This window comes from Diospyros lotus, chromosome 2 (assembly GCF_014633365.1).
Source record: "Diospyros lotus cultivar Yz01 chromosome 2, ASM1463336v1, whole genome shotgun sequence".
In the NCBI taxonomy this organism is placed as follows: Eukaryota; Viridiplantae; Streptophyta; class Magnoliopsida; order Ericales; family Ebenaceae; genus Diospyros; species Diospyros lotus.
Window position 1 is genome coordinate 7,405,872 of NC_068339.1, and position 18,228 is coordinate 7,424,099.

At 34.8% G+C, this 18,228-nt stretch overlaps 1 protein-coding gene and 1 pseudogene across 1 annotated transcript; one reads left to right on the top strand and one right to left on the bottom strand.

The window, feature by feature from the left end:
* The first annotated feature begins 2,297 nt into the window (after window positions 1–2,297).
* On the top strand, window positions 2,298–4,558 carry LOC127794020 (uncharacterized; annotated as a pseudogene).
* Window positions 4,559–7,429: 2,871 nt separating this feature from the next.
* LOC127794007 (uncharacterized) lies at window positions 7,430–10,364 on the bottom strand. The gene is made up of 4 exons (XM_052324861.1): window positions 10,067–10,364; window positions 9,544–9,921; window positions 8,357–8,740; window positions 7,430–7,977 (listed from the first exon to the last, which is right to left on the bottom strand). Exons 1-4 carry the CDS (start codon window positions 10,260–10,262, stop codon window positions 7,562–7,564), a joined length of 1,374 nt encoding a protein of 457 aa, XP_052180821.1. The 5' UTR covers window positions 10,263–10,364; the 3' UTR covers window positions 7,430–7,561.
* Window positions 10,365–18,228: the final 7,864 nt, after the last annotated feature.

Consider the following 18,228-nt stretch of genomic DNA (forward strand, 5'->3'; position numbering starts at 1 on the left):
TTTTACCACATACATCATCTCTCATATAAGCGCATGTGAGATACATATGCTCTATTGATGAGTTGCTGAAAGATAAAGGGAGAGATAGGAGAAGGGTTGTCAACTAGGGAGACCAACAACTGGTAGATTGCTCAAGTCGAGAGATGCGATGGCTCTATCAGTTGTTGCAAGCACAGAAGAAGTCAATTGTCGACGCACAAAAGAAGAAGCTTTGTTGGTTGTTGACGCAAGAAAGCTTTGCCAGTCAATCATCGCCCTACCATCTCAAACCTCTGTTTACTTATTCCTTAAGCTACTGATCAACCCACTAGAGCTATCACATATGACTACCAATAACGCCATTGCATGTAATGATCGACCTTCGTTGGATGATAAACCTTTTTTGTGGGTGTGATGACCAATGGAGCCATCGTGTTTCTCAGCTTGATTGATCGACACATAGGTCGTTGGACTCCTTAGCCGACAACCCACTTTTTCTCTCCTTCACAATGACCCACCAACAGAGTGATGTATCTCATGCACACTCATTTGAAATATAAGGTGTGTGATTGTAGCAAAATTGAACGTTTAGGGGTATGATATGTCTACTTTGAAGTTAAGAGAGTCAAATGGGTATAAAAAAGAAAATAATTAGAAGACATTTATGTTTTATGCCACTCTAACGTGATGTGAATGTGTCTATAAGTGAACTAAAACATATTAAATATGGATAAATTTTATTTTTTTAAATATGAAATCCTGCAATTGTCCGTTAATATTTAGTAAAAGTTACAAATTTTATTTATCAAATCAACATTTCATAGTTACTGATAATTTTAAACGATTTATATTTACTTTCTATAAGTAAGTGTGATTATAGAAAAAAAAATTTAAAGAGATTCATAGTTAAATGTCTCATTAATGAGAATAACAAATTGATGTTTTTATTAAATTAAATTAGCACTAATATAAGCTATTTGAAGGGTTTTTTTTTTTTTTTTTTTTTATAATTTTTCGTCATAGATTATGAGAACCACACTTATTTGATGTGAACGCCTCTATAAGTGAACTAAAGCTTATTAAATATAGATAAATTTTATTTTTTTACTATACTAAATCATAAATTCTTCTATCATACGAATGCATTTATAAATTTTTGAAAGCAAGTGATTTACAAAAAAAAAAAAAAGATTTGTACATTAAATATTTTTGGGAATGGAGCAACATCGTTACTTCACAATTATAATAGAAATAACCAACGTTGAACAATGAATAAAAAGCCAATTACACAAGAATACTAAACAAAAAGAATATAAGTAACAACGATGATGGCAAGGTAACACCCAAGAATATATTTATATAATATGGTTTTTCTGGTATAGAAGAAATTTTTAGATTCTTAAAAATGTTAGATTGGGAATTTACATTCTCATATTTAGTATAATTTTTTTAAAAAGAATTTTAAAAAAAAAATTCATAATTTATTTTTAATCAACTTTTCCACAAAAAAATTTCATGGGAAGAGTTGGGAATATTGAATTCCCATAGACTTGGAAAAGTTTTTAACAAATATAAACTCTAAAATACCCCCTTATAACCTCATAGTCTTTTCTCGATTATTTTTATCATAACTTACTTCTTACAAATATATATATGTATTCATACATATATATATATATACATAAAGTGTAAAAAAAATAACATTTTTTAATTTAGTCCAAATAGTTTATATACTAATTTTTTTTTATCATTTTTAAACAAAAAAATCAAATAAGGATAATTTTGAAAAAAAATATGAATTTTCAAGAATGTTACGTTTAAACCAAATATAAAAATACAAAATTTTAAAAAAGAATACTCAATATTTATGAGAATATTTATATCTAATCAAATATAGAATTAGAATCAAAGATTCTTTAAAAATTGTTAAGAACATTCTAAAAAATCATAAATTTTTAAAATTTAAAATTTTTTTCCGTAACAAACGTTCATTGATATAAGCAACAATGATGGCAAGGGTGTTGTGACAGTTTTTTTATTAGTTTGAATAACTGTTAGATATTATTATTAAATATTAAATTTTATTAAAAATACTAAAAAAGTACAACAAACTAAATGAGTTCAAAAAATTTCTGGGGTCGAATACTTTTTCATAGTTTTAACACTTTGAAATAATCTAAAGATAACTTGAAGCCAATGGCGATAGCCAACGGCTGAGATCTCTTGGAATCGTTAATCCTAGGGCTAATATTCACATGCGAAATACCGCTAAGCAAGGTACCATAGCGGGCAGGCGCCTAGGTTGGGTACCCTCCTGCACCTATTTGAATGAAAGGGAGCATATTGGATACCCGCTGGCAGGAGGCAGGACCGCAGGAGGCAGGAGCGACGGATTATCATTATTTTCATAGTTGGCTAGTCAAGCATAAGTTACTACATAGTAGAATCAAATTATCATTATTTTTAACCCAAAAGCCAGCCCCCCCCCCCCCCCCCCCCCCCCAAAAAAAAAAAAAAAAGAGAGAGAGACTCTCTCCTGAATCTACAATTGCAGCGACGGATTGGAAATGGGGAAGAAAAAGTGCAGCGCCACACTTCAACTCCACACCCATGTAGAGACTTGCTTTCTCTGAAGCAGATTTGGCCCTCCCAGATTCGCCAGGAATTGCTGCCGAGGCTAAGTTGCTATGTGAAGATGCCTAGGCCCGGGCCGAGACCGTATGAGTGTGTGAGGAGAGCTTGGCACAGTGATACACACCAACCCATGAGAGGTTCAATCATCCAGCAGATTTTCAGGTACTCACTGGGTTTCGACTTGCTCGACATAGTTTTTTGTTAGGAGGCCGTTTTCTGAATGCCCACCATGTGTTTGATTAGGGTTGTCAATGAGACTCACTGCCCTGCCACCGAGAAGAACCGGGAATGGCAAGAGAAGCTGCCCATCGTCGCCTTGAAAGCAGAGGAGATCATGTACTCTAAAGCCAATTCCGAGGTCTGATATTTCATTCATTTTTTTTGTCACTTTTGTAGAGGGTTGGTTGTCTTTGTTTTCTAGGATGATGTTTTACACCAGTTTTTGTGTTTTGCTACATTCGTTTAAACAATGATGCATTGATTAGGCTGAGTACATGGATCTTGAGACACTTTGGGGCCGGGTTAATGATATGCCATTGACACGATCATTAGGAGAGATGAGAGCACCGAGACTGGAGAGCTCTTGCCGCTCTGTGTTGAAGGTACACGATAGTGAAATGCCCATTTCCTTTTGCTTTGCACATTTTTTGCTTCCAGCTTTGAAATTCTCAGCTAGGTTGTTCGCATTTCGGAAGTAGACGAGCTCATGTTAATGCCATTTCGAATTTGAATCAAGTAGTTTCCTATTAAGAGAGTTCTTCTGTTCTGAATACAGTTACAAAGGTACATGGCTTTGATAAGAAATCATCCTAACTTTTACATTTTGATGTTTGTTTGTGCACCTTCACCATGATAATCTTCAGCTGCCCTTAACTTGGGTTGCATTCCTGTAAGAGCGTCCCGGAGCCAACGCCACGCTAATCCAAGAGGTTACCTTTCTCCAAGAGCTCAAGAACCTGTTGGATAACTCTACTGAGGAGCAGAACCCCCAATTAGCACCACTACCGCTACATTCTGGCAATCAATTAACCTCCCCAAGACCTGTGGCTATGAATCCAATTAGTTTAGTTCCAAAACCTAACAAACATGTAATGTACAACTATAATCCCAATAACCCGATTACTTCCTGCAATTATATGGAAGTTGCCCCTTCTGGGCACATCCCATTTATCGGAGTGGAACTAAGACCTTGCAAAATAGGGCTTCAGTTTATCCTTTGTACTATGGTAGACATTTCCAACCTGAATTGCCTCGGCTGGGCATCCAAGTCCCGAGGAACCAAAATGCTATGCTTGCTGGAACGCCAATTCTACCATCAACTGCAGGGCGTGCCAAAATGGGTTGCTTGCAGGACCTATTATCCTGTGAGAGAGATGAAAGTGCACCAGATAGAACCTGTCAACCAAGCTTCAGAAACAACCATGGAAAGGCACCTGAAATGGGCTTTGATTTATTTTTGCGGTTGGGGTTCTCTACAGACACCTGTACAAGACCAGCAAAAGGTTCGGCTTATGACACTGACAATGTGGAATTAAGCAGTAGTTCTCAAGGCGGGAACAAGTCCGGTAATAAGTTGGCCTACCAAGAAAAAAGAGTTTTTCATTCTTTCCAGAGGAGGAGCTTGCCGATGATCCCTTTAGCCTTTAGGTTCCATGTGAGAGTGGAATTTTGAGGGTGGAGGCCAGAATGTGGAAGCACCAGTTGGAAAGCGTAAGTAATTTGGAGGATGGGCTTATTTCCCCACAACCACGGCTCGAGTCTAACCAATTTACTAGTCGAATGAAAATGCCAGGTTTGTAGACACTCTCTCTCTCACTCTCTCTCTCCCCCTCCTGAGCATCAATGTAATTTTTGAAAAGTAAAATGAAAATTAAGATGCTTTATTACACACACACACACACACACAGACAGATATATATATATATTCATTGAATCATTGCTTCTATATGCGTTTAGATTTGCAACCATTGATGAGTCCCATTTGATGGCAATTCTAGAAAAGCAGATCATGGACTGATTCTGTTAAACTGTTGCTGAAATTTGATAAATAAAAGAAATTATATAAAGAGGATCAAGGCAATAATGCACCTTGAGTTTAAGTAACAATGGTAGTAACGGAAGGGTTGTATGAACAAAAATATAAATCTGAGGGATTTCTAAATTCATTTCCATACTGCAAAATTGTCTTGGCCAATATGCCCTGCAAAAATAAATGGACAAAGTAGATTAATAAAAATAAACGAAAGAATCAAAAGAATGAGATAGCGTCGTGTGGCCAGGTAGGAGCCTCGTGCGCATGGTTGTGACCCATCATGCAGTCGCTATAGCACCCCTGTGCACGCCCAAGCCCCCACAATCGTGCAGCCTTGCTCGCGTGTGCACACCTGGGTGAGGGTCACTCGGGAGTAAGGTACCCTCGAGTGACCCTCATTTAGGGGTGCCATGGGCGTGCCCTTGTGCCCACACTTGCGATCCATACGCCATCACCTCCACGAGACTTGGTCAAAACTACCTCTGAGTTACTAGCTGAGAAAATTGGGTTACCTGACACCTAGTAGCCTTTTCCATCGCTATAAATAGAGAGGTCATCCCCCCATTCGGTATGCTATCTCTCACACTCGCATTTCTCTCTTACATTCGACTACTCTATACTTTCGATATAGTGACTTAGGCATTAAAAGGGCCTATGTGGGGATCCTCACCCCATGCCCATAATCGATCTTTTTTTAGACATGTTATCCATCACTCGAATAGGTCATCCATTGCTCTCAATCCACTCGGGAGACTCATCCACCACCATTGATACCCCCGAGAAGTCATCCATCGTTGCCGCTCCATCTTGAGAGACTTATCCATAACTGCTGCTCCACCCCGAGAGTCATCTATCGCTCCTTATAGTTATCCATCATTTGAATAATTCACACATGAGTCATCTTAAGATGATTTTTCATCTATAAATTTATTGTTGTAATTGAGTAACAATAAATCTAAATAAAAGAGAACATATAGAGTCTGGTGCATTTTGCGACATAGAGGAAGAAAAATCTCTTATAGCAGTGTGATGAATAGTATGTGGGATTTACTTTTATGCCTCCTCTTTCCCCAGACAGCGTCATTGAATTGTTTGTCTTATATTGTTATAATTGTATAGTAATGGCATCACACACCAAGAGGGGGTGGATTTGTTGATTGACAAATTTAAAACTTTTTGAGAGGTTTTGAAAACTAAACAAGAAAATAATGAAGCACAATCAAAATAAAATGCAAGAAAGACATAAGCAATATATAGTGGTTCAACTAGATCAAGCTTAATCTATTACCTTAACTCATTACTAAAGATTTTCAAATCAATCCATTAAACCTTTTACCAAACTTGGTAGGCCCTCTAGTATAAACCGTTAGGAAATACAAATCTCATACTTATACACAAGTAGACTCTATCTTAAATCGCTAGGAATTATAATCTCCTACTAACACTCGGTAGACCTTCTAGCTCACAAGTTAGGAAATACAAGAAATATATAGAAAAGAAAATTTAAGAGATGAATCTCTTAGTTACAATATCTTTCAATAATAAACATAAGTCTTGAACAAAATGATACAAATGATAATCACAACCTTTTGAGAGAAGAATAAAAGTGTAATTATAATGAAAAAGTAAAAATACAAATGTTAACTCAAATGAATTTATTCTTGCTTTTTGGTGGTCTTAAGAGTATTCTTGAATAGTATTTATAGGCATTCCAAGAGTTTCAAAAGAAACTAGCCATTTTAATAGTCATATTGTTCACAATGATCAGATTATTATTCACAATTGTCGGATCACTGTTCACAACGGTCCTATCACTGTTCACTATTCACTATTCGCTGTAACAACGGTAAAAAATCTTTTAAATAAATTTTTACATATTTTAACCAAATAAAGCATAATATTTCAAATGCCATAAAAAATTTATTACAAGATTTTTGATATTGAATTGCATGATGAAATTAATTTTCATTTTAGTGCCTTAATAGAACATATAAAAGTAATTTAGAACACCTAAGTTAATAACCATTAACAAAATAATTTTATAATCAAAATAAAATTATTTTTCATTATCAAAATCATATCAAAACAAAACATAACATCAGTTTGGCGTGATTGATCAATCTTTCACTCTTTCTTCCCTGATTAGAGCTAGGACTTTTGTTATGATTTTATCAAATAAAAATGCTTGATTTTGTAAAGCAAAAGGGATCTGCTGCCTGCAGTAGGAAATGCTTTTCGAGTACACGAATGAGATGTTTGCATTACACTCCTGGATTGGATTTGAAGCATCTCCTTAAGTGCTTTCTATCGACTTAATTCTACGGCCAGTTCATTCAATTGGGAGAAACCAACTAAGAAGTGGAATGTAGAGTGGGAGAGGAAGAAACTAGTAGATTGGTTATTCAGATTTCAGAGGGACTCGCCAGTACACATGGCGGTCGAGTTTCCTTTGACTCTACAACTCTCTCTTTCCTCTTTGATCGGCTTTAATCTAGTTCTATTTAATTAAACTAATTACGTCCATGTAAGAAAACAACTTATGGAGAGGCGTTTGTACAAAAATACTACACCATAGAGAACTTCAAGATTAAAAATAATTAAGCTAAAGAACATCTCTGTACAAATTATTCATAGAGATTTGAAATTAAACAATTTACTGCAAAAAATAAAATCTAAAAATGAACATATAAAATACAAACTGCACATTGTAAAGAGTAAGTTTTGTGAGTATAATAATGAATGATGCATGAGATCATAAGTACTCTATATATTTCAAAGAAATAATAGAATGGAATGTCAACTCGATCGATGGAGTCTTATTTATTTTATCAGTACTACATATAAAATGAAATGTCCATGTAAAGGTAGAATTCTAATCAAACGGTAAGTACAAATTAAGAATGGCGCAAATATCATTTAGAAGAAGAAAGCTATGGCAAGAGACATGAAGCCGGCGACAGAGAAGCTGATCACGGCGTTGGACGGGGCTGAGCTGTCCGGCGGAGGGGCGGTAGTAGGCGCATCAGCTGGCGAGGAAGCCGTGGCCGTGGCGGATGACGACGGAGATGGTGTGGTTGGTTTGTGTGAAGGAGGAGCATGAGCAGGAGCGGGACCATGACTGCCACTCGTGTCTATGACATTAATTCCTAATTTTTGTCCCAAAGCACAATGCCCATCCATAGTGGATATGAAATAATATTCACCGTCGGAGCCAAGTGTAAAGTTTGCTGGACCGGTGGTCTCAATCCAAATAGGGTTCTTGGAGTCGCATGAATTAAATGCCTTTTTGGTAACCCTAGCCACATCTTGCTCCCCAGTTGTGAAGTTGAACACTGAAAATATTATTACATCAAATATCCAATTAAATATATATAGTACTAATTAATTCAACCAACACTGTTGCAAAATAAATAAATAAACAAATAACAGTACTGTTGTTTTTGGCAACAACATGTTTAAAGATAGAATACTCTTCTTGCGATCGATATTGACTTGTCCATACTCTACCCAATTATGTATTTGAAAATATTAATATGTACTATATACATGGTTCAAGTAAATACGAATAAGAAACATCCTTTTATCTTTATAATAAACATATTGTATATTAATAATTAAGCTTGTAAACATTAACGAAAAAAAAAAATAAATAAACACATAATAACTTATAAACTCAATATATATATGAGAGCTAGGGATAAAAAATCTTACAAAGAGTGTCACCAACAATGAAGTTCTTGTAGTAAGCCCAAGTCTCATAAGCAACTGCACCACCTGGAGGCACAATCCACCCCAAGCCATCCCCAACCACGTATGTTGTTGTTGCTCTATGCAGCGGAGGAGGAGGATAAGTAGGAGTAGGAATAGGACTAACGCTTGGACCACTACTTGAACCTGTGACAGTGATGGCTAGCTTTTGCCCTAAAGCACAATGCCTATCCATGGTGGATACGAAATAGTATTTGCCAGGGGAATAAAGTGTAAAATTCGCGGGTCCGATGGCCTCAACCCAAATAGGATTTTTGGAGTTGCATGAATCGAATGCTTCCTTAGTAACCCTAGCCACATCTTGCTCTCCAGTTGTGAAATTGAACACTGAAAACATTATTAGATAACCAATTATTCAATATATTACAAATTCAAGCATATCTAACTCATAATTATAAAAATATTGCTCATTTTTCTTTCTTGTTCTTCTTTTAGCTTTCAATTTTTTTTTTTTTCTTGGGTGTTCTTTGGGTTTGCAACTAGAAGGATGCGTGATTAGCCAACCCTACAACCAAATTTAGGTAAAATAGCATAGTTTCACATCCATATATATTTGGCTCTGTTAGGGACAACATTTTTGATACAGGAGTGAGTATTTCTCTAACTCATTAATTAGTTCATGGTGCTTATTTTTCTTCCTTGGTAATCCTAGCTAGCCACATCTTGTTTTGTTTTCAGTTATGAAGTTGAACTCTAAATATTTGTTACCCAATTAATTAATGAATAATCTTTATTTTTGTTTCTGCCCAACTTAAAGTCATAGCAACCTCCAAGAGGAGGAGGAGGATGCACAGAAAAACTCAAGAGCTTCACAAAGCATTGGCAAAGTCAAGGGGGGCAGGCAAGGGCCATGGGTCCGGTCCCCCTAGGGCTAGGTGCTACTCCCCCTTTAGAGAAATAAACGAACTAGGATATATGTAGTTGTTTTCAAAATTTTTAAATATAGATTTAATTATAGATGTTTTTAGTGTATAGGAAATAACAAAGCATCATTTTACATATCCTGACAATAGATATATCATACATATGAATAAAACTCAAAACATTAACAAAAAAATAAATCAAAGCTTATAAACTGCATATATATATATATATATATATATATATATGAGGAAAAGAGGAAGTCTTACCAAGAGTGTCACCAACAATGAAGTTCTTGATGTAAGCCCAAGTCTCATAAGCAATTGCACCACCAGGAGGAACAATCCATCCCATGCCATCACCAACGATATATGTTGTTGTTGCTCTATGCGGCAGAGGAGGGGCATAAGCAGGAGCAGGGCTAGCAGATGGACCACTACTGGTTCCTATGACATTAATGGCTAGTTTTTGTCCCAGAGTACAGTGTTTATTCATAGTAGATATAAAATAGTAATCACCACCTGAATCAAGTGTAAATTTCACTGGACCAGTGGTCTTAACCCAAATAGGGTTCTTAGAGTTGCACGAATCAAATGCTTCTTTGGTAACCCTAGCCACATCTTGCTCTCCCGTTGTGAAATTGAACACTGAAAACATTATTAATTTAGATATCCAATTAAACTATAATACTTATTCTTGCATTCTATTTATTATGCATGTGCGTGTGTGTGTCTATATATCCATGCAAGATTCAAGAAAGTCCTAAAAACGAAAAGATGATAATAAACGTACTGAGGAGATCGCCGGCGGTGAAGGTTTGCAAGTCAGCCCAGATGGAGTAGGCGGCGGCGCCGCCGGGAGGGACGATCCAACCCAACCCATCACCCACAACATGCAACGTCTGTGCTGCTGTTTCTTGGAGAAGGGCTGCAGCCACTCCTACTGCAATCACCACGATGGCTAAAGCTGGAGTTCTCGTCTTGCCCATTGATTATGTCAAATTTCTATGTATGATTTTGCTTTCTGTTTTGAGAAAAACTAATGTTGAGAGATCCTGAGAGCTGAATACAACTGTGTCAAATATATGCGTGTGTGCGTGTCTATATATATATATATATATAGAGAGAGAGAGAGAGAGAGAGAGAGAGAGAGCTCCACGTCTTCATATGTAAATTACTAGAGCATCGATCAGTCTATTACGTTTTTCACAACGAAGTTGACTTATTTGGGGATTAATTGGAAAATTGCGTGTGGACTGGGTGTGGATTGAAGTTGGTGTTTTGATTGATTTTTCAGTGCCGTGCCTTACAGACCACAAGATCTGCAACGGAAGAGTCAAATCCGTGCTGACATTTCTGTCATTACTTGTCATGCGAAGGTAGTTACACCGTATAAGTTATTGGGGTTTTGAGATTACTAGGTCAAGCAGCCATGCTTCTTTACACACATTGGATAACGATTGTAGTAGTATGCATGGATTAGTCTTAATTTAATTAATAGTCAATTTAATCGGCTCTCTTCTAGAAAGTCACAAGTGTGTTTTATGAATTCTGAATCGTCCATTCGTTGCTCTCTGTTTCTAGAAGAAGACTTCCGGAATTTCAGGTACGTTCTTCGACCCGGTAAAGTTCCCGGTCATATCCAACAGGAACAGGGCCCATTTTTGGTTCTGTTTAATTTCCGGTATTGAAGTTTTCGATAACGACCAGAAGGACCAATCAACAAATTAAATTAGCACATTTCCCCCTACATTTTCCCACTTGCCAACAAAAGAAGAAACTGGGAGCAAATTTTTTATGGGGAAAAATGATTGTCCATATCATAATATTGGATTATATAAAAAAGGTTTGAAATTTGAATAATGCTATTCGGCCACCTTCAATGCTATTCTCAATATATCGCGTTTTATCAACTCCAAAATATCGCGATATGAATAGTGACTCAAAACCTATTATTTCAAATTTGCCTCCTATCTCTTACTTTTTTTTTCTTTCTTTCTCGCTCACTTGTTCTTTCGTGCGACCTTTTCCCTATCTTTTTCTCAAGTTTCGGCCATGCAATCCTTCATCTTGATTCGGTCGTCGCTATCTTTCCCTTCCAGTAGCCCTTGGGTTGTTCCAGACTATACTCGCAATAGTGGGAGGTCGATAAGGCTACTCGCGGTGGTGGTAGGGTGATGAGGGTGCTAGTCGGTGGATGGTGCTCTTTCTCACACACTTTGTCTCTCTCTCACTCACCCACTGCCAATCAAACTTCACTTATTCTCTCTCTCTCTCTATTTATCTATCTATCCATCTCACTCACCCTCGACCTTAAGGGAGGAATGCGTCGTTGCCGCCATCACTGCTTGCATCGTCATTGCTCACACTCGGCCGACCTCGACCTTGAGAGAGAGATCTGCCACCATCGTTGCTCGCCATCTCCATTGCTCTGATCTATAAGGAGGTAAGTCTTTCCCATAATGATTTTCAGCACACATCCATCATATGTATGTATATATGCATTTTTTGGGTTTGATCGAAACTTTAAATTTAAATCTACGAAGATTGAGTCGTTAGATCTTACTGATTTTTGGGAATGTTAGTTGATGGGCCTTTGGGTGTTAGGTGGTTGTCTTTGATTGCTAAAAACCATCGGCCACGATGGTCGATGGTGACTAGCAGTGCATTTTTAAGTTTGGTCAAAAATTAAAACTCAAATCTACTTAAATCTGACTTTTTTTTTTTGTATGTTAACTCTCTTGACTTATGTTTCTAATGGTAGACTTTGATCATGGGAATTTTTGGTCGACGGTGGTCGCCGACGACATTGGTGGCGGCGGCTATAACTTTCGTACATACATATTATTTGTATTTTGTAATTATTTTAGTTTATATTATGAATATTAATATTTAATATGATATTTAATTATGAATTTGCATTGAAGATGTTGAAGTTGAATATTGAACTTGTGATATTTGAATATTGTGAAGGTTAAAATTAAATTGAATTGGTTGAAATTTAAATGTTTATGTTTATTTAAAAATTGAATGGTAAATAGTTATAGCTAATTTTATTTGAATTTAGATATTTATTAATGTGTATGTATATATATTTTAAATTTATATTAAATAGAATTTTAAAATTTGTCAATTTTTTTTTGAAATTTTTAGTATTGTGGTTCACCTCTGAAAATGACTCTTTTCCTGTACTTCCAATTCTTGTTGCAAAGTTATTGACTCAAATGTCTAATGAGAGAGAGAGAGAGAGAGAGAGAGAGAGAGAGAGAGAGAGAGAGAGAGAGAGAGAGAGAGAGAGAGAGAGAGAGAGAGAGAGAGAATTAAGAAAAATTGTTAAACTAGGACGAGGAGGTTACTTACAAAGCTAAAACTAATCAGGACGTTGCAATTGTTGAAACCCTTGTGGCATTATTATTTCACTCTCATTTGAGTATTGCCATTAGATTCTTTCCTTCAAAATTAAACGAACCATAGCAATTACGTTTCATTGTTGAAGTGCTGTTCATGGGTGTTTCGTTTTATGAATGATGCATGGAAAGCAAAATCTTAAAATCGTTCGCCAAACCAAATCAAAATTTGTCAATTTCAAAAAAAAGAAAAGAAAAAAAAGACAAATTTTGAAATTTTATTTAATATAAATTTAAAATATATATACACATTAATAAATATTTAAATTCAAATAAAATTAACAATAACTATTTACCATTCAATTTTTAAATAAACACAAACATTTAAATTTCAACCAATTCAATTTAATTTTAACCTTCACAATATTCAAATTAATATCACAAGTTCAATATTCAACTTCAACATTTTTAATACAAATTCATAATTAAATATGAGTCTACCAGAAACACTAAATCAAGAGAGTTAACATACAAAAATATGAGTCAGATTTAACGGTTGGATTTTAGTATATCTGAGTTTTAATTTTTTTACCAAACTTAAAAATGTACTGCTAGTCGCCACTGACCACTGTAGTTGGTGGTTTTCGGCGATCAAAAACAACCACTCGACACCCAAAGGCCCATTAATTAACATACCCAAAAATCAACAAGATCCAATCTCCATAGATTTAAGTTTAAAGTTTCAACCAAACCTAAAAAATGTGTATATACGTATATATGATGGATGTGTACTGAAAATTATTGTGGGAGAAACTTACCTTCTTGTAGATTGGAGCAATGGAGACAACGGTGGTAGGTTTCTCTCTCAAGGCCAAGGTCGACCAAGTGGGCAACGACGGTGCAAGCAGTGATGACGGCAATGACGCATTTCTCCCTCAAGGCTAAGGGTGAGTGAGATGGGTAGAGAAAGAGAGAGAGAGAGAGAGAAGAGAGCCAGAGAGAGATTGAAACCTCATATGGAGAAGGTCGAATGTGGTCATTTTTGTAAATTGAATTATGGGTAGAATGATAATTTCGTCGAGGTGGCTAAAAGCATCATATGTCACATGAATATGTATATATATATAGAGAGAGAATATTTATATAATTAAAATTATACTGAATCCAGGGTCGGCCCTAGGCATAGGCTGCCTAGGCAGCAGCCTAGGGCCATGCCCATTTTCAGCCAGCAGGGGGCCATGTCCATTTTAATTTTTAAATTTTAAATTAATTAACAAAATAAAATTAATTAAAGATAATAAATTTAAAAATAAAAAAGACGTTAGCGGCCATGCCTATTTTAAACCATTGTAAATTTTTAATTAATCTCAATCTCTCACCTTTCTTTTATCAATAATTAATCCCATGAGTATCAATATAATTTTTAATTAGTCTCAATTTCTCACATTCCTTTATTAATAATCAATTTCATTCCTATGCGCCTGATAGTAGTACCCATCCCCTTACAACTATTTCATGCCTTTTTAATTAATCTCAATCTCTACCTTATATGATTGTATCACAACTATTTCCATGTATTTGGCTGTGGTCGCGACTCTATCGTCTTCCTAAGTTTCACTCATTCTCAATTTTTTATCCATCCATTATCATTGCATCTGCCATCAATTTGCACAGGTGTAGGTCCTCAATCCAGTTGATTTCATAATTATGCATTCTCTTTAGTGATTCCATTTTCGTCCTCATCATTCCGTTGTGTGATTTATCAATTATGTCTTTTGATTTTTTTTATTAGCCCTTAAATTACCAATTAATTTTGTGTTTATATTTCAATATTTGTGATCTCTCTCTTATTAGTGAATCTACACTAATGGATTGACGTTATGTCTATTGAAAAACATATGTTGGAACAAATTAATTATAATTGTTTAATTATTAATTTTTCATCTAAAACTACTAAAAAAGTAAATTTAAAGTGAAATATTGTGAATTTTATATAATAATTTTTTATTCATATTAATTTTATTTTTAAATATAGTCATAGAGGGCCCAATAAAAAATTTAGCTTAGGGCCCCTATAATCTCAAGGCCGGCCCTGACTGAATCTCTTAAACAATATTTTTAATTTTTTTAAGATTAATTATCATAAAAAGTACTAGAATTTAAGACACATGAATATCTTAGAGAGACTTTGGTAATTCTCTTCTAACACCTGTGATTGAATATTTGTTTATACGATCTATGATTCTAGTTGACAATAAAAAAAGTACTTAAAAGATTTTAGAATTTCTACTCGAGATAACCCATGATTGATTTTTCTACCGTGTACTAAAGCTTAGTTACTTGATTGCACCTTGAATAGACTACACCCCCTAATAATGACGCACTTTCTGCTTGTTTTTTCTTTTTTTTTTTCATTTTTGGTCATTATCACATTCACACAATTTTTTTTTATATTTTTGTGCAAATATTCTTTTTATTTAAAGTATACATATGCCACCTCTAACTAGATAAAAAGCCACAGACTAAGGGCAATCCTAAACAACGTCCTTCATCATTCGTCGTTGCTCCTCCCAGTCAATTTAGCTACTATTGTCGTTCAATTTTTTTGAGTTCTGATTATCGCCAAGCAAAGACTAAACATGTTTAAAAGACTTAAAAATGGTTTAAAACAAAGATAAAAAAGGGATAAGTGGAGTGAGAAAGCAAAACCAATAAGTGATCCCAAATGAGCGTTTTTGGACTCTCTTAAGACTAAAATTGGGCTCTAAGGCTGCGTTTGATGCGAATAATTTTTTATTTTTTAGATTTTTAGGATTTATGATTCTTGAAAATATTTTGGAAAATATTTGATTTTTAAGATTTATGCAATTCTATATTTAGTTAGATTTAAACATTTTTAGAAATGTTAGGTATTCTTTTATGAAAATTTTATATTTTTATATTTGGTTTAAGTATAACATTCTTAAGAATTCATATTTTTTTTCAAAACTACCCTTATTTAAATTTTTGTTTAAAAATGATGGATTCTTCTAGTATGAAACCCTTTGGCAAGTTAAGAAGTGATTTAATTAATTAATTGGGCATCGATTGTTGTGGGTTTGTGATTTTAAAAAATCACTTATTATTAGTTCGATGATGTGTTCGGTCTATGAAACTGGGCATCACAAGGTCATGTTGAAGCAAGTTGAGTTAACAAAAGGGACAAGAGACTTGTTTGGTTTCATCTAATGAATTGGGGGGTGAAACTCGAATTACCATTTACTCGTATCTGTGTGCACTTGCGCTTCGAATGGAAACCATTCAATTTCCATAATTTTGATTCCATTTCGGTTGAAATGGAATGGCTAACACGGCAACACCACTGTCTGTTAGGGTGTTACCATTGTAACCTTCAAGATATAGGTTAAGTGATTGAATCACGATAAATTAAGATTCGTACCAATAGATCGTGTATTCGATTCTTTACCCTACACATTGAGATAAAATATTTATCTATGATTTACCTTTTTTACCAAAGTTGAAGGTACAACTGGTAGAAGACCGCACAAGAATAATAATCCCAAGATGTTACCATTTCGTTTGCCAAACAAATTACAAAATTTTGGAAACTATCTATCCTTCCATGTATCAATCCCACCATCTTTAATTTCTGTTCCTCCAACCTCAATTCAAAGGTTGCATCTTGCTGAGTCAAATATTCAAACGAAGAAAGAGGGAATAGATATGTGTTACCCAGACTCAAAACATTCTAAATGAATGAAATTAAACTCAAAACTTATTTTAAATTCTGAGAAGTTGGGATAATGTTCAATATTCTCCCATTTCAAGGAGTTCCCGACACAAATATAGTTTTGTAATTGTTTGATGAGAGTGAAAAAAAAAAAAAACACAAAAATATATACTTTTATTTCAATTTAAATCTCCCATAAAATTTGATATTTACGAAGAATTGTAATCTCTAAGAGATTGTAAATAATATTAGAAAGGTATAGAAGATTTAATTTACAATTAAAGAGTTCTTAACAACAATCTTTCATACATACATACATATATTAATATTAATTTTATGAATTATTTCTTATTTAAACAAATCTCACGGATCAAAGGTTTACAAGATATGGATGATCCCGTCTGTTACTCCAAGAATTTCAACAAACATCTGGAAGGCAAATCTTGGCCAAAACGGCAATGAATATTTCCTGAATAACTGGAAGAAGAAGAAGAATTTTTCTTCCAAACTTTTCTTTTCCTCTCCATCATCATCTTCAGCATCTCTCTAACAGCATTACCACAAATATCACAACTCACGAACACGGAGCAAAGGCGCAATTGATCAGCTGAAAATATTGGCAAATGATCGGCCTGCCATTTATCTCCTACGGTTGCCTCTTCGGTTTGGCCAAGGTAGCAGTACTAGAAGGCGATGTAGATGAGAACCCTTGGAGAAGATTGGCCATCAGGTCATCGAACAAAGTGACAGGTTTGTTTCCTCTCTACAAAATTTCTTCGAAATCTCGCGGGAGGGTGGACCAATAATTGAGCTTTTATTCGCTTCTCATTTTTGTTTTTATTCTGTCTAAGTTCAGTTGTCTGTTCTTGTTTGGTTTCAATTTCAACAGTTAATTCAATTGGATATATCAGATCAGATGATTTAAAAATGAGGCCCCTTGATAATGAAGTTCCTACTTCTACTATTAGGGGATAGAATTCTACTTTATGTGTTCTTCATCATTTATTTAGACGATTTACTTAAATTTGTAGATTTGTATTTTTTTTCTCTATAACAATCCTTTAGAATTTGATGATGAGTCATTATACGAACAATAAATTATTTTTTTTTTGTGTGTTCAGAAAGTCACAAATTGAAATTATAAGAATAATTTATTTGTGAAGTAAAAATAAAATTATATACAAAAATAATTCTCTCAATCTTCGCAAATTAAGAAATCTCATGGATTAGGATTTTTTTTTTTTTTTTTGTTTAAAGATTATTTGGGTATACAAAAGATGACTAACAAAAGTTAATGAAAAGAGAGTAGGTGAAATATGGCAAATATATGGTAGAAGAGGAATGGAAAGACTAGAAGAATTTGGCAAGAGACATTTGAGGAGTATAATATCAACTATAAAGTTTTGCATAAAATAATGGCATAGATCAAAATGAATAGGGACTAAAATTCATATATGAAATAATAGATGTGAAATAAAAAAATTAGTATGATGTTATATGTTATAGGCTTATCACCTAAATTTGATATCAAATTGATCTATCAAAGAGCAAGGCCCATATGTTGCCCGCATTGCGGGCTTGCAGGGAGGGGAGGGGGTGGATCCCAATCCCCCCCCCCCGGACTCACACCCCCTCTCAATTGGCCCATAACGGAGGTGATAAGAAAATTTTCGTATAAAAGAGAGGTGATGGAAAAGTAGTATGGGAGAGAGAATCATTTATGAATAACAAATTTTGATTTTATCAAGATTATATAGTATGGTCTTTTTTAGTAAAAAGCAATTAAGGACCTAGAGACTAGTCAAACTACTAAGTCGACCATCATTTATAAGTCATCTGCCAGCCCAGCGACAGTGCTTCAGAACTTCTCGAGCACCC